General features: G+C 34.8%; 3 protein-coding genes across 6 annotated transcripts; 1 reads left to right on the top strand and 2 right to left on the bottom strand.

Annotated features, from left to right (window-relative positions):
* The first annotated feature begins 3,100 nt into the window (after positions 1-3,100).
* On the top strand, positions 3,101-8,868 carry LOC108319262 (calcium-transporting ATPase, endoplasmic reticulum-type). Of its 4 annotated transcripts, XM_052868815.1 has the most exons (9): positions 3,101-3,256; positions 3,334-3,515; positions 3,789-5,294; positions 5,393-5,514; positions 6,196-6,474; positions 6,592-6,975; positions 7,393-7,502; positions 7,582-7,810; positions 8,111-8,868. In XM_052868815.1, exons 3-9 carry the CDS (start codon positions 3,809-3,811, stop codon positions 8,669-8,671), a joined length of 3,171 nt encoding a protein of 1,056 aa, XP_052724775.1. In that variant the 5' UTR covers positions 3,101-3,256; positions 3,334-3,515; positions 3,789-3,808; the 3' UTR covers positions 8,672-8,868. The 4 variants fall into 4 exon arrangements, with proteins under 4 accessions (XP_052724775.1, XP_017405824.1, XP_017405823.1 ...); XM_017550335.2 differs by having other exon boundaries at positions 3,101-3,515; XM_017550334.2 differs by having other exon boundaries at positions 3,102-3,429.
* Positions 8,869-9,323: 455 nt separating this feature from the next.
* Positions 9,324-11,551, bottom strand: LOC108319244 (pentatricopeptide repeat-containing protein At5g08510). The gene is made up of 2 exons (XM_017550306.2): positions 10,400-11,551; positions 9,324-9,961 (listed from the first exon to the last, which is right to left on the bottom strand). Exons 1-2 carry the CDS (start codon positions 11,327-11,329, stop codon positions 9,359-9,361), a joined length of 1,533 nt encoding a protein of 510 aa, XP_017405795.1. The 5' UTR covers positions 11,330-11,551; the 3' UTR covers positions 9,324-9,358.
* A 1,047-nt stretch (positions 11,552-12,598) lies between these two features.
* Positions 12,599-21,472, bottom strand: LOC108319259 (U-box domain-containing protein 44). The gene is made up of 5 exons (XM_017550331.2): positions 21,250-21,472; positions 18,886-20,259; positions 17,932-18,235; positions 17,207-17,694; positions 12,599-14,097 (listed from the first exon to the last, which is right to left on the bottom strand). The coding sequence occupies exons 2-5, from the start codon at positions 20,107-20,109 to the stop codon at positions 13,102-13,104; spliced, it is 3,012 nt and encodes a 1,003-aa protein (XP_017405820.1). The 5' UTR covers positions 20,110-20,259; positions 21,250-21,472; the 3' UTR covers positions 12,599-13,101.
* Between the last annotated feature and the right edge of the window lie 278 nt (positions 21,473-21,750).

The raw sequence follows: 21,750 nt of genomic DNA, 5'->3' as shown, positions 1-21,750 counted from the left end.
TAAATTAAAAAAATACCTAGTTAAAAAAATTAACCAACAAAAAAATACCTCTTACCATAATCCAATCTACAGTCATAATGACAGTAATATCACTTCATACAACCCAACCTAGTTAAAAAATCAAAATAAAATAATTTCTTTTCATTTTTTTTATAATTTAATTTAGGTTTATAAATTGTGTTTGTTTCTTTCTTTTTATATTTGTTTTCAAAAACCAATTCTACCAGTTGTACATTATCATAAGGAATTTTGTATTATATTAAAATCAAAAAAATATTTTAATTTTAATCACATAATTATCACCTTAAACTGAAGTTGAAAGACTAAGAGTGACACTTAATAAAAAAACCAATATCACTTTTTATATTTGTTTTCAAAAATCAATTCTACCAGTTTTACGTTATCATAAGTAATTTTGTTTTATATTAAAATAAAAAAAAGACTAAGAGTAACACTTAATAAAAAAATAAATAAAACAATGACACATGTTCATTGTATGATATAAGTAGAATATATTACAATGAACAATGACATATGTTCATTGTGTGTTCATTGTCCAATTTTTATGCTAATAACATCTATTTAATTTATCATTATCATTTAGTCATAACCAACACTTTACTCTTCTATTTAATTTGTTATTTTTCTTTCATAAAAACCTAATTTATCACAACTTTACTATATTACAGTGTGTTTGTTTTCTAGGAAACTTAATGGAATGTAAAAAAAGTGAAGAAATTAATGTACAAAAACACGAGACAAAAAACAATATATATTTTTCTTGAAAACTCTGAAAGTAGCAAAATTCAACAGAATCAAATATGTAATCGGTTAAAATGATTAAATAATTAATATTAAAACATTAAAACAATAAATAAAACAAAATTATTTTATTTAAATTTTGATAATTAATTTTAATATATTTTATATTAAATTATTTTAAAATTTAATTTTATATTTTAGTATTTAAATATACTAATATATCAGTCAAAACTTTCATAAATTAAACTTCCCATCTTTTTACTTTTTCTATTATTTTCTCTTTAATATAAATGAGATTAAATATGTTTTAATACTTAAATTTAAACATCAGATTAGAATTATTTTAATCTTTTAAGATTTAACAATTAATAAATATAATCTCCCACTTCAAACATATTAATTTTGTGTTAATATGTTAACCAATATTTCAAAATAATATTTAAATATGTCTATAAATAATTCAAATATAAAAGTTCAAGTTGAAGTTTAAAAACTAGTATCATATTTAATCTAGAAATAGTATTATTTGTTTCTTTAAAGTCATCCATTTCTACTTTCTCAAATAAACAAAACATTGGAGTTTTTTTGGAAGACATTGGAGTTCAGGTATGCATACTTTCCTTGTGGTGATAAAAGTCAATGAACTTATTTTAGTTTCGAACGTTAAGAATACACGATGACAGAGACAAGTGTGGTTGGTGATCTTTGTAAAATGCAAAGCACGAAACACCATCATGGATAGAAAAGGAAGGAGGAAATTACATGGAAGCTTCCACACTCAGAAAGTCTTATATCTGACAATTAGGTTTGGTATGACCAAACCAGGTTGTTGGGAAAAACAAAAAAAAAGAACGTTAAAAAGAAGAAAAAGCACAGGAAAAGAAGAGGCTTTTATTATGTTGGTTCAGTTTGTTTTGGGTACAATGTGAGGTACTAATTTTGAATCCAGAAATAATACTTTCACATTCATCAATATTTTATATTTATATTAAATAAATGTAAAAATATCTTATCTTTTTCTTAATTAAGAGAGAAGATTCAGTCGAGAGACATAATATTATTGATACATTGAGTTCAATCACAAGTAATTTATATTTTTTTTATCCAAATCCTTAAAATATTGAATTTCTGAATTAATTAATTAATGTTATATGAATTTCACTTTTCATATTTTATCCCATATAAAACTTAAACATAAAATTAATTTTCTAATCGTTCTCCAACAAAAACATTATCGACAAAAAATCATTTTCATCCACGAATACCCTCATCTTTTATTCATGATCACCTGTTCATACTAACTAACGATAATCACAACATGCAAATGAACAGTTATTTGTATTTGCATACATTATTCTATAAAACCTATAAAGCTGTCACTGATTATAATTACAGTGCAGTTGCCACTTGTCATAATTATGACATTAACACTTAGCCAACACCCTAGCACTCGTCTCTTTAAAGTATAACAGATAATATAATTGCATCCAAAAGAGCTTTTCATTTTTGTTTTTCACGTTTCAAGCTATCTTTCAAGTTACTTTGATTTAGATCTTCAACATTAGGAACCTAAAATTTTACATCGATTTAGATTATTACTTCAAATACAATTAAATTTTAGAATTGTTATTCCAAATAGCAATGTTCCTAAAATATCTATAGCTAAATATCTTATCTTATAAAAAATTATTATTAAATTTTATTATACTTTTAATATATTATAATATAATAGTTTATAATTAAATTTTATATAATAATAATTTTTAAAATATAATACTTAATTATTTTTAAATGACAAAATCTGTTTTTTTATTCAGAGTATTTTCCTAATACATAAGGATGAAACTAAACTCTTATCAATTTTAAGAGTGAATCTAAAAAATAAAACAGAATAAAAACAATCTATACATTTGAGAAAGTTAAGGGTGTTGTGTGGTTGTTGTTTGGTTTCCCACTACCTGCAGACACCGCGTTTATTCACCAACCTTTCCCTCACCTTAGACATTATTGTTCTTTTGAATTTTTTAATGATAGTATTGTTCGCTGATCTTTAACTGTTAATATTATCTTCGTTTTCAATCAATATTCTCATTTATGATATCTTTGACGAATCTGTAAGCAACGCTGTTCGCTAGTATGAGTGCTACACAAAATATGCAAATAATGGATTTAAAGCAGAGTGTTATTGTATGGAATCAAATACAGAGACAGACAAATTTCAAAATGGGGAACGTTGCAGTTAATAAATGCCGTTTTTATTTACAATTAATAAATACTGTTAAGCAAAGTCAAAAGCAGAAAGTGGGTTTGTGCAGTTCATTCCAACTCACATACCCCTTTAGAAAATTCTAAAGTAACTGACTGGACTTGAACACTGGTTATAAATTATATTGGAAAGAAGAAGAATTTTTTAGGCATCAGATTCTAAAATTCTCTTTCAGAGATGGGAGTTTCCTAACCCACAACACCACATAACAAGACAATTTATCCAAAGGTGTGTTCAAAGACAAGACTAATTGACCAGTTACCAGTCCTCAGTCGTCTTAACAACTTCTGTTTCTTGGACGACAGGATTTTCATCCCCCAGTACCTTTGGAAAATTCCAGGCCTTAGCTTTGCTTGGTTTCCAAGCTAAGACAATTCAACGTTTGTCTGCTTCTTATAGTGGTACAAAATTTACTTTTTTTATCTGTTACTTAACCAAACATCTTGCTTCACCATGCACTTTATGCTCTGTGTGTGAGAGAGATAAGGTATGCAATTTGTCTTGATTTGATGCTCTCAAAATGTTTTTCATGTACCATAATGCCCTCATAATATGTCTTCTGCAAACACTTTGTCAGTTTACTACCTGAAAAAACAGGAAATGCTTTTTTTTTCCTTCATGTGGTTTTGTCGAAATTGACATGGTTGAGATTGTTTTGTAGTTTTTACCATCTATTTAGGGAGTACCTTATTGTGTGTGATTTTTTAATACGATGTAGGACATGGTTTCGTTTTGTTACATTTTTAATGTATAATTTCAGTGGTGAATTTGGACAAGCTCATGAAGGTTCCAATGGAGGAAAAACCATTCCCTGCATGGTCATGGTCTGTTGAACAGTGTTTGAAAGAGTATGGAGTGAAACTGGACAAAGGTCTGAGTACTCATGAGGTTCAGAAGCGGCGCGAGAAGTATGGTTGGAATGAGTTAGCAAAGGAGAAAGGGAAGCCGTTGTGGGAACTAGTGTTGGAACAATTTGATGACATGCTGGTTAAGATACTTTTGGCTGCAGCCTTCTTATCATTTCTTTTGGCTTATTTTCACGGAAGTGACTCTGGGAAGTCTGGATTTGATGCATATGTGGAGCCACTTGTGATCATTTTGATTTTGGTCCTTAATGCCATTGTTGGAGTTTGGCAAGAGAACAATGCTGAGAAGGCTCTTGAAGCCCTCAAAGAGTTGCAGAGCGAGTCTGGGAAAGTGTTAAGGGATGGCTATTTTGTGCCTGATTTGCCTGCTAGAGAGCTTATTCCTGGTGATATTGTGGAGTTGCATGTTGGAGATAAGGTCCCCGCTGATATGAGAGTTGCGGCTTTGAAAACCTCAACATTGAGGGTTGAACAAAGTTCTTTAACTGGAGAAGCAATGCCAGTTCTCAAGGGGACAAGTCCCGTTTTCTTGGAAGACTGTGAGTTGCAGGCTAAAGAAAACATGGTATTTGCAGGCACCACTGTTGTCAATGGGAGTTGTGTGTGTATCGTTATCACCACAGGAATGGACACTGAAATTGGAAAGATACAGAAGCAGATACACGAGGCTTCTCAAGAGGACAGTGACACCCCTTTGAAGAAGAAGCTGGATGAGTTTGGTAACAGGCTTACCACTGCGATTGGTCTAGTTTGTCTCATTGTTTGGGCTATCAACTACAAGAATTTCATTTCTTGGGATGTTGTGGATGGATGGCCCTCAAACGTAAAATTTTCATTCCAAAAGTGTACCTACTATTTCAAAATTGCCGTTGCCCTTGCAGTGGCTGCAATCCCTGAAGGCCTTCCTGCTGTTATCACAACTTGTTTAGCACTCGGTACACGGAAAATGGCTCAAAAGAATGCAATTGTGAGAAAGCTTCCAAGTGTGGAAACTTTGGGATGTACTACTGTGATATGCTCAGACAAAACTGGCACTTTGACAACAAATCAGATGGCTGTGACACAGTTCTTTACTTTGGGAGGGAAAACCACTGCTTCTCGACTCATTAGTGTTGAAGGCACAACTTATGATCCCAAAGATGGGGGAATTGTTGATTGGGGATGCTACAACATGGATGCTAATTTGCAAGTCATGGCTGAAATATGTGCTGTTTGTAATGATGCTGGGATTTACTTTGATGGTCGCCTTTTTAGAGCCACAGGTTTGCCTACCGAAGCTGCTCTCAAAGTGTTGGTTGAAAAGATGGGAGTTCCAGATGTGAAGTCAAGGAGCAAAACTTGTGATAATGCACAACTTGCTGCAAGCAACTTGATGGATGTCAACACTGTGGTGAAGTTAGGTTAGCAAATGGACTCAACTTTATGAAAGGTGAATAAACTGTCGAAGTGCTGTAGTGCCATGAGTGTGACAAGGTATTATTTATTTTTTGTTGTACAGGATGTTGTGAGTGGTGGAATAAAAGATCCAAAAGGGTAGCTACATTGGAGTTTGATCGCATTCGGAAGTCAATGAGTGTTATTGTTCGTGAACCAAATGGTCAAAATCGGCTTCTTGTCAAGGTGACTTCATCTGATGCCTTATCACCGCTTTGGCTTTTATCAAAAAAAGAAAAATGATCAACAGTTGTTTGACCTGAAGCTTATCACTATGCACCGGAAGTTGTATTCTTAAAGACAAAAATGTACTAAAGTGACTCAAAATATGATCTTTCAGGATTTTAGCATGTTTTACTAAAATAAGTAGAGATGACAAGTGAAATTTACTAACACTGGTAGAAATGGCAAGGTTAACTTGATTTGACTATATTTCCAAGTTGGGCAGAAAGGGGCCCAAAGGGATTTGTGTGTGATGCTGAGCCTGATTTTTGAATTCTTATGATTCAAATTTTGACAGGATCTTTCTTGTCTCTTGTGTCATACATTTTTTAATGATTATTACTTTCTTTGCGTGAGGCTAGTATGCTATCTTTACTTTTCTTTCTTATATTTTCAATTCTCGAAGTCACATTTTCAGTTTTCACTGACATTATGCCTTTTGATTTTGTCTCACCAATTCTTAAATTGTGGGGTATGTTTCAATAGGTAGAAATATTATCTTTATCTAAGCTATAATGGTAAATTGTCTCCTTGTGTAAATTGATAATTGTTTCGGTATTCTCTATTCACAAACTGTGACCTTTTCTTTTAGTGTCTGGTTTCATCTACTGCTGCTTTTTGAATTTTTAAGTTGCCGAATCACAGGGTGCTGTTGAGAGTTTACTGGAGCGTAGTTCACACGTCCAACTTGCTGATGGATCTCTGGTTCCAATAGATAACCAATGTAGAGAACTACTTCTTCAAAGACTCCAGGAGATGAGTTCGAAGGGATTGCGTTGCTTGGGTTTTTCATACAAAGATGAATTGGGAGAATTTTCAGACTATTATGCTGATACTCATCCTGCTCACAAGAAGTTGCTTGATCCAACTTACTATTCATCCATTGAAAGTGATCTAATTTTTGTTGGCATTGTTGGCTTAAGAGTAAGTTTGTATCATATCCTTAGCTATGGATCAATCAATGAATCACTCATCACTCTTTTGTCATGCAACTTTTTGAGGACATCCATTTAGTTCACAATAATTGTCTTGATCATTCAGGATCCTCCTCGTGAGGAAGTTCACAAAGCAATCGAGGATTGTAAGGAAGCTGGCATTAGAGTTATGGTAATAACTGGAGATAATAAGTCAACAGCAGAGGCTATTTGTAGAGAAATCAGATTGTTCTCTGAAGATGAGGATCTCAAAGGGCAAAGTTTGACCGGTAAGGAATTCATCACTCTTCCTCGTTCAGAACAAGTTAAAATATTGTTGAGACCTGGAGGAAAGGTTTTCTCCCGAGCTGAACCTAGACACAAGCAAGAAATTGTTAGACTACTGAAGGAAATGGGGGAGATCGTTGCAATGACTGGAGATGGTGTGAATGATGCACCTGCACTTAAGCTAGCCGACATAGGGATTGCCATGGGCATAGCTGGGACAGAGGTAACACAACTTTTGCTTTAGTCAATGTCATCTGATAGGCCTACGTTTCTTTCCTTTTTTCTGGTGTGGCATTGAATTTATGTGAGTATTGTCATAATTGGTTGGAATTTATATTGACCTGAATAAAACTTAGATACAATTCTGTAGGTATTTTTGGTACTGTTTTTCAATTAAAGTTGAAGTTTCATCTCCGTAATTAGTGTAAAAAGGGTATGTATTAAATGTGAACATAGATTATGGAGGTGAAATTCTAGTTCTAATCGGATAAAAACATAGTATATAAGGTCTTTCCAATTTCTATTCTTTAGAAACATAAGCATGAAATGTGAACCGTATATTGAATAAAAACAAGTTGAGATGAGACGTGTCTTCTTGAACTTTTAGCATTCTGAGTACGTTTCCTACTAAACCCTGCAGGTTGCAAAAGAAGCATCAGATATGGTGCTTGCAGATGACAATTTTAGTACCATAGTTTCAGCTGTAGCTGAGGGTCGTTCTATTTATAATAACATGAAGTCATTTATAAGGTATGCCATTTCTCTTGGTATTTCATCTTAAATTTGATTTATCTACAGTAGTCCTTCACATTTGTTCAATCTTCTTCAGGTACATGATATCATCCAATGTTGGGGAAGTAATATCCATATTCTTGACAGCTGCATTGGGGATCCCAGAATGCATGATACCAGTGCAACTTCTATGGGTGAATTTGGTTACTGATGGTCCACCTGCAACAGCTCTTGGTTTTAACCCTGCTGATGTTGATATCATGCAGAAGCCACCTCGCAGAAGTGATGATGCATTAATAAGTTCTTGGGTTCTTTTCCGTTATCTGGTAAATTTTTCTTCAGTCTCTTCAATTTAACAAACAACTTTGCATATTAATCCTCAAGTCTATTCTCATTCTGTACAACACTTATCTGCAATTCCTTAAATGCTTTTTGCGTGTTGATCTTAAATCAGAATTTGAGTTCCTGACCTTAAATACAAACGTTTGCAATACATATCATTGAGATAAAACTTTAATTTTATTTAAAGATTAATACCAAATTCATCTAACGAATTACATCTAAAATAGTTTAATTTAATTTAAACTGCGTTTATCACACTGTAACCAAACTAATGCTCATTTCAGGTAATTGGTTCCTATGTGGGACTAGCAACAGTTGGCATTTTTGTTTTGTGGTACACTCAAGCATCTTTTCTTGGAATCAATCTTGTGAGTGATGGTCACACAATTATAGAATTCTCCCAACTTCGAAACTGGGGGGAGTGTCCCTCATGGTCTAATTTCACTGTTGCTCCATTTAATGTTGGAGGAGGTCGCTTGATCACCTTTTCAAATCCTTGTGACTATTTCTCAGTTGGCAAAGTAAAGGCCATGACTCTCTCTCTCTCAGTCTTGGTGGCAATTGAGATGTTTAACTCTTTGAATGCCCTCTCAGAAGATAATAGCTTGAGGAAACTACCACCTTGGAGGAACCCTTGGCTTTTGGTAGCCATGTCAATATCATTTGGACTCCATTGCCTCATACTCTACACCCCATTCCTTGCAGAAGTGTTTGGAGTTATTCCTCTTACTTTTAATGAGTGGTTTATGGTCCTTTTAATATCAGCACCTGTTATTCTTATTGATGAGATTCTGAAGTTAGTAGCGAGGAGTCAAAGGAGGTTGACAAAAGAGAAAAAGGCATGAAGTCTTGGGTACATGACCACTATAGAAAGCAATAAGACCAGATGAAGATTGGATGATAAATGACGTGTCAATCCAAATTCTTTGATACATTTATTTTTCTGACTTTAGGGAAATTACAGTTTCATTAGTTTCTGGTACGAAATTTGTCACTATTTATGATCATTGCAGTAAATATATTGTATAAACATTTTGTTCAATTGCTCTTTTACTTTTTTCCCTTGAGAAAAATCTAAATGCTGACTCAAAGGAAAAAAATAAAAAAGGAAGTTCTATCTATGTTTTGGTGTTCAACACTACAAGTAATATATTAAAAAGTTTTAGCCTTTTTAGCACAATTCCTGCAAGTGATGCTTTCAGGAAAAATGCATATTTTTGTAGGTTAGCATAATACCTAATGACGGTCACAATACAAGTCAGGGATTAAATTGATGGATCGTTAACATTAGGAACTAAAATGATATATGGGTGCTAATTTCAATGATTAAAATTTGTTTTTCAGAATACTAAAATAATCAATTATTATAATTTTAAAACTAATTTTACAGTCTACACTTTTTTTATACCCATTTGCGTGCTAGTATTAAAAATTGCTTACATGTAAAGACGTTTGGTTGGCCGAAATGTGAATGGAGGAAAATTTCAGGGTTGCACCTTTGCCATATCCACTATGAATCGAACTCTTTATGGTTAGTTGCTAAAATCAAGATCCAAATGATATTCAAATGCACTTCTATTAAGATTTATCATTTCATAAACTCCATCAAGCAACGCAACAATTTCGTTACTTTTAGGATGTGATCTATCTTCCACAATGAACTTATGCAGTTGACCTCCCTCTTCAATGAAACTATGTCCTGCTGACTTTGTAATTTCGCTGCCCTTCATGACTTTCCTGAGCTTTGCAACTCCATCCCATTGGCCAGCTGATGCATATATGTTGGAAAGAATAACATAGTTCCCAGGATTCCAAGGCTCAAGTACAAATAGAGACTCAGCCGCAATCTCAGCCAGTTCCACATTACCGTGGAAGCTGCAAGCTCCCAACAAAGCCCCCCACATCACTGAGTCTGGTTTCATGGGCATACTTTGAATTACCTCATAGGCTTCTCTCAATTGCCCGGCACGGCCTAGAAGATCAACCATGCATCCATAGTGCTCTAGTTTGGGAATAATGTAGAAGGATGTGGTCATTGACTTGAAGATATGTCTGCCTTTTTCAACCATGCCTCCATGAGTGCATGCCAAGAGGAGCCCAACAAATGTCACATCATCAGGTGAAGTTCCTTCCCCCTGGCATCATCAGTGACACAGACACACATAATTAGAATCATTTGCAACTTCTCAAGGCTGAAAACCACTGCATGGCTTTTTGGAACTGTGTGCGTAAGTGGATTCACATAAAATAATTTCGGTATCACATTGAAATACGAATTGATGTGATTTTAAAGTAAATGTTCAAATGTTTGGTTCAGCGTTATAAAATGATTCTGAGTCCACAGTTTATTTTGAATTGAAACAAATTTACGTATTTTTTCTTTTTTTGCATTAGAAAAACAAATTTATACTGGCTTTTACAGTAAGTACAACAATACCAGTTGCATCTTTCACGTCATTGCATGTTAACGTAAGGTACGGACACAGTTCCAAACACACGGTGCCTTAAAATGGTTTACCATTAATATGATATCTGTGAAGGAAATAAAGAAGAAAACCGGCCAAGCTGCTTACCAGCATTTGATCATAAAGCTCAAAGGCCTTGCAACATTGTCCATGGACAGCCAAACCCATGATCATTGAATTCCAAGAGCACAAGTTTCTGAACCTGCCAATCTCATTGAACACCCGCCAAGCAACATCAATCTTACCACATTTTGCATACATCTCCAATACAGCATTGCTCACATATAAATTCTTAAAGAACCCATTCTTCCTTGCGTATGCTTCAACCCTCTGCCCAATCTCCAATGCTCCAAGATTTGAACAAGCTGGCAAAATGCTTGCCAAGGTTACTTCATTGGGCACGATGCCTTTCTCCTTCTCCATCTTCAGGAACAACCCCAAAGCCTCACCAAACCGTTTGTTTCGTGAGTAACCAGATATCATGGTGGTCCATGACACCAAATTCCTTTTAGGCATCAATCCAAACAACTCTAACGCTCCCTCCATATCACCAAATTTTGCATACCCATACATTATAGCATTCCATGTGGGCACCCCTCTTACAGGCATTTCATCAAACAATTGGCGGGCCAGTCCCAACATGCCCACTTTGGAATACATATCAAGCAAAGAAGTGGCTGCAAAGAGGTCAGGTTCAAAGCCTGATTTGGTGAAATGGGTATGGAGCATTTGGCCAAGGGAATGGGAAGATAGGGAAGTGCATGCAGAGAAGAGGAAGTTGAAAGTGTGTTGGTTTGGTGCGAAGCCATGAAGGCGCATTTGGTAGTAAAGGGAGAAGCATTGGTGCTGGTGTTGGGGATGGGAGGAATAGGCTTGAATGAGCTTATTGTAGAGAAAAAGGGTTGGCTTTGGGGAATGATGCAACACCGTGTGTGCATAGTGCAGGTTTGGGATTTCAAGTAACTTCTCAATGAGGATTTTGGTTTGGTCTATGCCATTTCTTAGAGTGTAACCATGGATTTGCTTCACTTGCCTCATAACATCACAAAACTTTTTGTGGGTTTGAGTCCTTCAAATGTTGTACACTTGAAGTTATGTGTTGTCTCAGATAATGTCACTTCTAAAGACAGTTTGGTTGGTTTACAAAAGCAAGGGTCAAAATTCATTTTTGAGAGTGTTCAGGTTTCTAACGGTTAATGGGATTAGCCATAGCTTTAAATTAGGGTTAAAAAGAGTGTAATGGTTTTTTAAAAATACTTTTATGATTAGGATTTTGTAATTTAAATTTCAAAGGATCTACAAAATATAAAATTGGTAGTAGAAAATCACTCATCCAAACTAATAGGAAAAAAATAAATTGAAATTGAAAAAAGAACATTATACTACTCTACTGTTCAGATTGAGAAGAGTTGAGAAATATCATATACTTGGCTGAATTTTTGTCATGAAAATGATATTTATACATACGCAAAATTCATACCAATTAAGTTAACAAAATAATAAATATGATTTTGAATGTCAAATTATTTATTTTTATTCTTTTTTTTAGGTCTCAATTAAATACAACATTATTTTGTTTCTCTCTAAAAAGTTCTTGATAGTTTTAATTGAATATCACAACTTTTTTTAATGATTGAAATCTCGTTAAACACTGTAAAAAAATTTAAAAAAAATCTCGGAATCTCAATTTAATATAGCTCCTTTGATCTCCTACAAAGTGAAAAGATCTATAAAATATATCTATATTTATACTTTAAAAACGAATATGCTTTAAGACTTCAATAAATAAAATTTTACATTAATTTTTAAAAACATATACTATCAGTATATTCTTTAAATATTAATAATTTTAGAAGTAACTGTATCAAAAATATAAACATCACACAACTTACCTGTTGCAATGCTGCAGTGATATTATAGCACAAATTTCATTCTAAAATTCAAAAGGAGAAATCAGTTATACTCTGGTGTAGACTTCAATTTATTAAAATAAATCTTAAGAACAATTTTATTTAAATGCCATTTTTTAAGTTGAAGTTTATGACTTAAAATAAGACATGATACCAGAATAACAAACACTACTGTAGTCACCAGAAAAGTTACATCATCAACCACATAAAACTTAATCTAATGAATGAAAATTTTGATTATTAAGTAGGTCAATTAGAACAACAAAATAACCTCTGATGTTACTTCTTGCCTCCTGTTCTGACACATTCTTGGTTGCATAATGCAAATATTTTTGTACAGTAATAGTTAATTCAACATGATAGCAGAGAAAAGATGATGATAAAGATCTTCACCATGTAAGAAGAATCAGAAATTCAATAGCAAAGAATGCAATTATTCCCGAAAGGTTTATTTTGTATTCCTTTTACACCAAGCAATAACAACAATCAATCTTCAAATGTACAATCTATATTATTTGAGACGTTTAATATAGGCCTCAAATAAATCCCTGCATGTTCAATATGGTGCTGCTTCCTTGACACAATAACAGTCCAAACTGAACCTGTGCCACATTGGTTCAAGGGCTAAAGAACATTCATGAGAACAAGCCAAGTTCACATTTGCAAAGCTTCTTGGCAAAATGGCTACAAGAATGATGAGGAACACCGTGTGGGGTTCTCATGGTAGGTGAAACATCATGGTATTACACTGAGGAAAGCAGTTATGTCTGTTAAAAAAGCACAGGTTGCATTTCCTGTCGAAGCATGTAGTTGATGTCAGGCACAGATGCATCAAGAGAAGGCTATTTCACATGGTTAAGCATAGCTTCTCATTACACTAACTTGCATCAACGTTATTCTTTAGAAGTATGAAGATTGATCATGAAGTACGTTCAACTGTGCCAATATTCTAGCTGACATGGATCTAACACTACCATTACCTCTCTGAGTCAAATCAACCAGAGGCATTTGAGCTGAGGCTCCATACTTCTGTTTGAATTCGACCAGCCGGAAAATCCTTTCCAAAGCATTTAGAGACTTCTCTAGCAAGCCAGGGGAGTGTGAACCAAGATACTTGATTATGAGTGGTATGGCATTTGCATCTGCAAGCACTTTACTACCATGCTGCAGTCTTTCACCTTCTATCAACGTTAAAAGGGCATCCAAAGAAGCTTCACAAACTCCAGGATCAGATTCCTCAAGAGTTCTTGTGAGTGGTCCCACTGCATTGGCCTCCAAGAGACAAAATGATGATTTGACTGAGCATATTCCACCATGAACCATGCAGCCAATATCAGCATGAGCTGAGAAACACCATAGTCCTTTGCGCTTTGGTATTGGCCTGCTTAGCAGAAATGAGCTTCTAGAAAATTGAGCAAGACACTGCGCCACGCGTTGTTTTGTCAAGGTGGTTCCATTTTCAAGCAGTTGCACCAAAACAGTTATGATTCCTGTTTCAGCTGCACTTTTTTGCCATTCCATGTTTGTTGGAACAGTAAAACGACAAAGGGCACCAATGGCATTCTCAACTAAAGTTCTCCTTTGATGATCCCTGTCTTTCCCATCTTGGACACAACTTTTAATGATTTCCAGTGCCCCAGCATCCAGAAGCCATCTAGTTATCTGGTCAGTTTCTGGAAGATAGCATATAATTCCCATGGCAGAAAGTTTTTCCTCATCATCAGATGAAGATTTTATGATCCGGAGTAGAGTATTGATGCATCTCTGGTTCACGCTCTCCTGTATGATGGCTTCATCACAATTCTCCACCAAGCAAGAAAACAACTTTACAGCACTTGCTCGTAGGTTTTGGTTTTCATTCTCGCACAGTTGAACCAATTTTGGAACAGCTGGGTACTGTTCATAAATAAGCAGAGTAATTCTGTTATGGTAAATGCAACAAAATTGGAAAATAGTCTCAACATTTGGATAAGAAACAAGTGAAGGAATGACATAACAGCAGTATTTATGCACAACTGGACATCTTCAGTATGAGAATAGATATTTGTATAACATTCTTACAAAAAGTGTGTATTTTAGACCTAAGTCAGTCTCGTAAAACTAACTTATAAGGTGAGAACAACATCTACTAATATATTATTGGTCTAAGATCTCCAATATTTGTTGTAATATATTAATATTATATTGCAAAAGTAAATTCTGGACGTTGGCTTTGGAAGTTTTAGAACATTAATAATTTTTATTAGTTGGCAATGTTAATTGTTTTAAAGAGGTGCAACATTCAAACTTGTTAAGAGCAACAATCAAAATGTTTTAAGTGTTCCAACGTTAAAATATTTATTGCCTTTATTTTTTTTTAATGATTTTATTCTACCCTATCTCTCTATAAATAGAGAGCTCTTCCTCCATTCCAAGACACACCAAAAATCAGTTTTCTCATTCTCCTCTCTTCTTACTTTGATCTTCTTTTCCTCTTCTAAAATATTCTGGGTTTATTTTATACTCTTTTTAGAGATTCTTGCTAGTTCTGAGATTCTCAGAGATATTCTGGGATGTATCCTTTAAGGACTTAGGGCTGACATCAACAACTCAATCCTAGAGGATCAAAACTTTGTTTTCAGAACTCAGACAATGTTTGCGAAACCCATAACTTCCGGAGGCTGCCAAGGTGCTTGCAGCAACGATGGCTTCTGATCGCATCTCTAAGGACCGCGGATGAGGACGAAGAAGATGAGGTACTTGAGTAAATTTTCGTATAATTTACCTACAAAGAGAAAAGCAAAACCAATAACTAAATTGTTTCTAGGATCAAACTTTGACACGAAAGACATGGGTGAAGCCAATGTGATTTTAGGTATTAGAATCATAAGGAAGGGAGATAGTATATTACTATCTCAAGAACAATATATTGAGAAACTTCTTAAGAAGTTTGAGTTTTATGACTTAAAACCAGTGAGTACCCCTTATGATGCTAATTCTAAATTAATGAAAAATAAAGAAGAATCATTATCTCAGCCTCAGTATGCCTAGATAATTGGAAGCTTACTGCACTTGATGAGCTTTTCTAGACCTGATATTCCTTATGCAGTAGGTACACTCAATGTCCAAATCAGGAACATTGGGATGCACTTGCTAGGCTTATGAGATACTTAAAAGGTTCAATGGATTATGCCATTGAATATAGTGGATTTCCCGCTGTACTAGAAGGGTACAATGATGCTAATTGGATCTCTGATTCAGATGAAACAAAATCCACTAGTGGTTATGTATTCACACTTGAGGGTGGTGCGATTACATGGAGATCAGCCAGGCAAACAATTATTGCAAGATCAACCATGGAATCTGAGTTTGTTGCTCTTGGATGGCTGGTAATGAGACTGAGTGGTTGAAAAACTTCTTAGCGAACATTCCACTAGGAATGAAACCAACACCATCGGTATCAATACACTGTGATTGCCAATCGGCAATAGCTATAGCTAAAAACAAGAATTACAATGGAAAGAATAGACATATTCAATTAAGACACAATTTGGTGAAGCAGCTGCTAAAGAGTGAAACTATTTCCATTGATTATGTGAAGTCAGAACGGAATCTAGCAGATCCTTTGAAAAAACCCCTGGGAAGATAAATGATATTAGAAACATCAAGGGGAATGGAACTTAAGCCACTTGCAAACAAACAAGTGATGATAACCCAACCTTTGTGATTGGAGATCCCATGAATAAGGTTCATATGGGTAAAAACAAGTCACTTGTTAGTTCTGATAGCACTAAATTGATTTTAATCAATTATGTCCCTTCCTATAGTGTGTGTGAAAGTGCTAGAGATTGCATTATTGAGAGGTTAAACTTTGTTATTAAAATTCTATGTGGTGAAAGAATTTTAGTTTAAACAAAGTTTTTAATGATTTTCATATCCCTTATGGGTGATTTATGATTTGCAGCATACACTTGATGAAATCACCTATATGACTGTCAAGTGGGGCCGCTTGCATGAGATCTTGGCATGATCTCTAGAGCACTCATGAATATCGGGCACACGCATGGCCTATTAAGCGCAACACAGCGATAACAACAAGGATTGTGGGGGTGTATTGTGATTGAGAAACCTCTAACACACGTCAAGTGTTTTTGGTTCATATAGCTTGCTATACCAACTACATTGTGTGTTAAGTATCTCAGTCTAAGAGTGGTTCATATAGCTTGCTATACCAACTCTGATGCATTACATCCTATGACACCCAAAATAAAAGTTTCTTATCTTTCTTTTAATGTTTGAATTAAAGACATTTTGTTCTTTGCAACTTTTGCAATATGTGGGGGATTGTTGTAATATTATATTGCAAAAGTAAATTCTGAACGTTGGCTTTAGAAGTTTTAGAACATTAATAATTTTTATTAGTTGGCAACGTTAATTGTTTTAAAGAGGTGCAACGTTCAAACTTTTTAAGAGCAACAATCAAAATGTTTTAAGTGTTCCAACGTTAAAATATTTATTGCCTTTATTTTCTTTTAATGATTTTATTCTCCCCTAGCTCTCTATAAATAGAGAGCTCTTCCTCCATTCCAAGACACACCAAAAATCAGTTTTCTCATTCTCCTCTCTTTTTACTTTCATCTTCTTTTCCTCTTCTAAAATATTCTGGATTTATTTTATACTCTTTTTAGAGATCCTTGCTAGTTCTGAGATCCTCAGAGATATTCTGGGAAGTTCCTGTTGTATCTTGGGTGACTTGCACAATACACCGCGAATAAGTCCTTAAGGACAGTGAATCTACACGTCTCAGAAAACATTGTTCGTGATTATGTCAGCTTTTATACAACAATATTAGTTCTAACACATCTTCATTTGAAACCAAACAATCCCATATGAGTGATAACATAAACATGGGAAGAAAAGTGGGATGAAAAACCATTCAACTGATACCTATTTAGAGCACAGTTGTAGTGATTAAAAAAACATTTATAGATGCTGTAAGTGAACTCGGCTTCAGTAAGATTCATACCTCTTTCAGTTTGGTTCTGATACACGATGCCGAGGGTGTTTGACACAAGGCATAAAAGGTCTGGATAATGTTCTGTTGCACAACAGGCTCTGTGACATTAACTAAATTGAAGAGATTGAAAACATCATCATCAGAATCTAGCAATAAAACAGGTGTTTGAGAGTCCTGCGAGATAGTTGATGTAGCAAGTTGCACGATTATGGTTGTTAGATCTTCCCACAAACTTGCAGTGTATATGCTTTGGTTGAAAAGAAGGTTAAGTAGTGGCCGTGCAGCCCCCTGTCTTATCATTTCCTGTCCATTTTTCTTTGAATTGGATAAATTCTTAAGAGCTTTGATAGCAACTGTTTTCACCTTAAGATCATTGTGTGAGAACATTTCTAGAAGAGGAACCAGTACACCACCATCAAACAAGGACTCTCTATTATGGTCATTTAACTCCATTTCTGCTAAAGTTTTGGCCATAATCATCTTTACATCTTCTGGTCCTGTACAGAGAAAGCGAGAAACGGATTATGTCAAAGGCTTGTTCTCACATAATCACCGTTGTCTTTTTTAGCCAACATTCATATTGATTATAGTATCCTTAACAGCAATTTATTCAGTTCTTAGAAACTTAATAACAAAACATCACATATTCTTACTCTATTAGTTGTACAAGATAAAAAATTCATTTGTAATTTGAATATTAATACACTAACTCCATTGTAGGTTAAAGAATAAACCTGTGGAGAGACGCTGCAATAAATGCTTGAAGTAATTTACTTTTGTCATCTGAATAACATTCTGATCAGAGTATGACAGATTCTCCAATAACTCCGTTGCATCTCTAGCAGCTTGATTGTCATCTCCACTAGACATAGTCACCAATAGTAGTATGCAACCTTGAACTTTTCCAATGTGTTCTAGTGCCAAATCATATTTGGACAGTTCAAGCAGCAAAGCTACTGCTAACTTCCTTTCCACTATATTACGTCCAAGAGACCGAACAATTGATTCAATTGCACCATCTACGGTTGAAATTTTTACCTGCAGAAAGAAAATTCAATAACATGGCTCAATGTCCATTTTGAAGTTGTGTTTATTTCAATATGAAGTAAAGCGGCATTTAAAAAGGAAGTATAAGCAACCAATCTTTTAGACACAAGATTAATTATGCTGAGAAGAATACAAGGATGAAAGCTAGCTAATAGAAGACAGAGGACCAAGAAGTACAACATGGTCAAAATTCTAGATACCATTGTGTTGAAAATGATTTTTTCAATTCACAGGCTCATTATTCTGGTAGTGAATAAAAAGGATTCTAACCAATTAGTCATAAACAAACTTGTAGAAGAGAAGAAGATATCACCTTCAACTAAAAGAAAAAATGAATTTATGAGTCTTTCTCTTTATATATTACTCGTCTTGTTTTTTTCTACTTAATGTGAGACTTGTAACTCACTTGAATTCCTAACAACTTGTAGAATTTAGCTTAGAAGGAAAGTGAGAGCTATAGGTCCATGTTATTGAGAAGCTTGAATCACTTTTAACCAAAATTTCTAGAATAAACTTATTTTATTTAAAACAATTGCTCTCATTGATGAATATATATCTTTAGAAAGCCAAATACTGAAAGTAGCAAATTTGCTATGCAGCTTGTTAAAAAATGAAGAAGCAGGGAGTACCAACTAATGTACCTTAGCTTCTTCACTATCCTTTGCCAGCATGCCAAGGATGGAAAGAGAATGTCTTCTTATATCACGGTTTCTTGATATAGTTTGAATGAGAGTTAGGATGTAACCCTCCAGAATGACCCATTCCCTGTGTTGTTCTTTTTCTTCACACAAATTCTGAACAGTCTGCAGATCATGCAGCACTTCCACATCATTTCCAGACAGGATTTTTTCTTTCAATGTAGCAATTGTAATCATTGTATTTCTGTCCTTCCACTCTTGTATGGATCGTTTCAACATTTTGTTAGGTCTCAAAACTGATGTGTCCAGGGGAATCAAGGTCAAGGGGCACAATTTATTTCCTTCTGCAAACCACTTTTCTATGGCACTTCTCTCAAATGTCTGCCCAGATGAAATTTCAACAGGATCCACCATAACATCCTGGGTGATGGGGCAATAAAATGACTGCAAAGGCTCCAATATTTGACTACCCAAAGATTGGCGTTTCGCAAAGTATCTGCGTTCCTTTTCCCTAGGGGATGAAGCTGCATCAGCCCTTTCCAACAAAGCAATGATTTGATCCATCTGCATAGCTTCAGCTAACTCCTTCCTATCCCGGGCCTTTTCAATTTCACTCTTAAACTCTTCAAGTTCCAACTTTATTGTTGAACTCTCATTCCTAATGCCAACAGCTTCAGCTATGAGAAGTAGCATTTTGTTTGCATGGGAACGATCAACATTGTTTTCCCTAATCCCTGAGTCAATTTTATCTAAAATCGCTTCTTCATCTAGAGCTTCTTTAAATCCAGATGTCTGCATGCTGTCACATAGCTTTTCAATATCTTCAACTATTCCTGAAGAAAGACCTGTTGTGGCTAAAGGAAGAAGACTAAGTGCCCAACTCAGCTGTTTTGTGTGATCCTCTATCTTCTTAGCAATGGACCTGCAGTTCATTAGTAGATAAACCTTGCTCTTCTTGCTGCACTCTTCTGCTAGTACCTTTGCATCTTTAATTTCTTTGTTCATGGTCTCAATGGCTTTGTTGAATGACTCAGAATCACTGACTTTTCCTTTCTTCAACTCTTCCAAGACAGGCTTAATTCTTTCCATGTAAGCACCAAGTTCATTAAAACTATCCTTTTTCACAAGAACATTTTTAGCATTAACTACGAACTCAGCAATGATCTCTACAGTTTGAGAAATGGCAGTTCCAGCAGAACCAGAAGATAAAAGATCTACAACCATCATCGTGCAACACAACTCAGGCAAGGAAATAAAACCCTTTTCCTTCCCATGAAACAAGAACACAGTCACTCTTGTTGGAAGAAGGGTAGCAGAAATTTCCCAAAACTTCTGATGGATACGCTTCCATACTCCTTCCAATTCAATTCCAAATGCCTAAATTTGATATCAATATATTAAAAAAAGATCTTATCAGATACATTTACCAAATGTTTTATACATCGAACTAATACTGAATTTATAATAAGTAAACAATCAAACAAGTCCCAAAAAAGTAGTGTCGGTCAAATTACTTCTTGAACAGGAATTATGTTTTGAGGTTCTTGAATGTGCATTTTTCAGTTAAATAACTCCCTACCTCAAGAACCCTATAAACTAAATTGACCAAAGGAATACACATTACTAACATAACAAATAAAAGCATTTCAGAGACCAATTAATGTATCTAGTTGGTTTGTGATGGTATATTATTATGAATGAAGAAATCACAGCAAACTTGGATCCAATATCGACAACCTCTTGAGCTGTTATAAAATAAGTCACATTTCTCAGTTTAGTTTCTTCAGCACAAACATCAGATTCTGGACCTGGCATCTTGCCCAACTAGTTGTAAGGAAGATAAGAAGAGAAAATTCAGATGAATCAAGAAGCTAAGAGTGCTTTGACTACATTCACAAATAGAAGTTGGTGTTTTCCAATTTGCAATATTCAATGAAAAAGAAGAATGCATATGCCATTATAAATTTGGAGAACTGTGTCCAAGAGGGGTACGGTTGACTTGACTTATGACACCTCTTCTCTTCCATGTACTCGTGCGATGACAAATACTGCCATTCCAAATTATCTTTCTCCATTAACATTTTCTCAGTTCCCTAGCCAAAGAAAAAGACAAATTCATCTCCCGAAAAGCTACCTCCCCCCACCCCCTTCTATAAGAAAAACTACCCTTTTTGGTTAGCCAACAACACCAATCTCAAAATAGCAAGGACTCACTAACTACCTGCAAGTGACCAAGTATCTATCTTGTGCAAAAAACTTCAGGTAAACGAAAGGTCAAGAAAGCTAAAAAAGTGGGGTGACCCCATTGACATATATGTTCTGATTTCTTGAACAAGCAACAAGGGAAGAGTCAAAGTCAACAAATACCTGAAGGAGCCATGGAAATTGAGCAACCCGGTTTCAGCAAAAGCAGCTAAACTTCCCTGAGAAACTAGATCCTATGACACAAGCTGAGATTACAAGCTGAAAGAGGTTGTGTTGTGTTTGTGTTGTATTTGTATCGCTTCCATACATGTGTTTCTCTTCTATCACCACACAAGACCTCTCCCTTGTCTAAGTCTAGGGGACTTTTCCACCCATCCAAGCTTACCTGGCATTGTTTGACCAGACACAAAGTAAAGGTTTTACCATTACAATTATTATATTACGTTATATAACATTATAATATGTAATCTATGCATAAATATAAAGCCACCGTGTAACAGGGTTTTCGAAGAAATTCCCTTTTGACCATGATGGATGAGCCTTTGAAATATTGCAATAATACAAAAACCAGTGCTGAAATATTGTAAGAAATTCTGGTATTCACCCCAGATAAATATGATGCAGACTACTTAAAAAGGTACAATTTTTTATAATTGTTTTTTA

The sequence above is a fragment of the Vigna angularis genome, chromosome 9 (assembly GCF_016808095.1).
Source record: "Vigna angularis cultivar LongXiaoDou No.4 chromosome 9, ASM1680809v1, whole genome shotgun sequence".
Taxonomy (NCBI): domain Eukaryota; kingdom Viridiplantae; phylum Streptophyta; class Magnoliopsida; order Fabales; family Fabaceae; genus Vigna; species Vigna angularis.
This window is presented reverse-complemented; position numbering and strand designations above follow the sequence as displayed.

What these genes read in the sequence shown, in the direction of transcription:
- LOC108319262 (XM_052868815.1), top strand. Translation starts at nt 3,809, where the DNA reads ATGAAGGTTCCAATGGAGGAAAAACCATTCCCTGCATGGTCATGGTCT. An exon ending in AAAATCGGCTTCTTGTCAAG is followed by an intron (nt 5,515 to 6,195) that starts GTGACTTCATCT and finishes GCCGAATCACAG; the next exon opens with GGTGCTGTTGAGAGTTTACT. An exon ending in GGGTTCTTTTCCGTTATCTG is followed by an intron (nt 7,811 to 8,110) that starts GTAAATTTTTCT and finishes TGCTCATTTCAG; the next exon opens with GTAATTGGTTCCTATGTGGG.
- LOC108319244 (XM_017550306.2), bottom strand. Translation starts at nt 11,329, where the DNA reads ATGAGGCAAGTGAAGCAAATCCATGGTTACACTCTAAGAAATGGCATA. An exon ending in AGCTTTATGATCAAATGCTG is followed by an intron (nt 9,962 to 10,399) that starts GTAAGCAGCTTG and finishes TGATGATGCCAG; the next exon opens with GGGGAAGGAACTTCACCTGA.
- LOC108319259 (XM_017550331.2), bottom strand. Translation starts at nt 20,109, where the DNA reads ATGATGGTTGTAGATCTTTTATCTTCTGGTTCTGCTGGAACTGCCATT. An exon ending in ATTGCAGCGTCTCTCCACAG is followed by an intron (nt 17,695 to 17,931) that starts GTTTATTCTTTA and finishes TTCTCTGTACAG; the next exon opens with GACCAGAAGATGTAAAGATG. An exon ending in TCAGAACCAAACTGAAAGAG is followed by an intron (nt 14,098 to 17,206) that starts GTATGAATCTTA and finishes ATTTATGAACAG; the next exon opens with TACCCAGCTGTTCCAAAATT.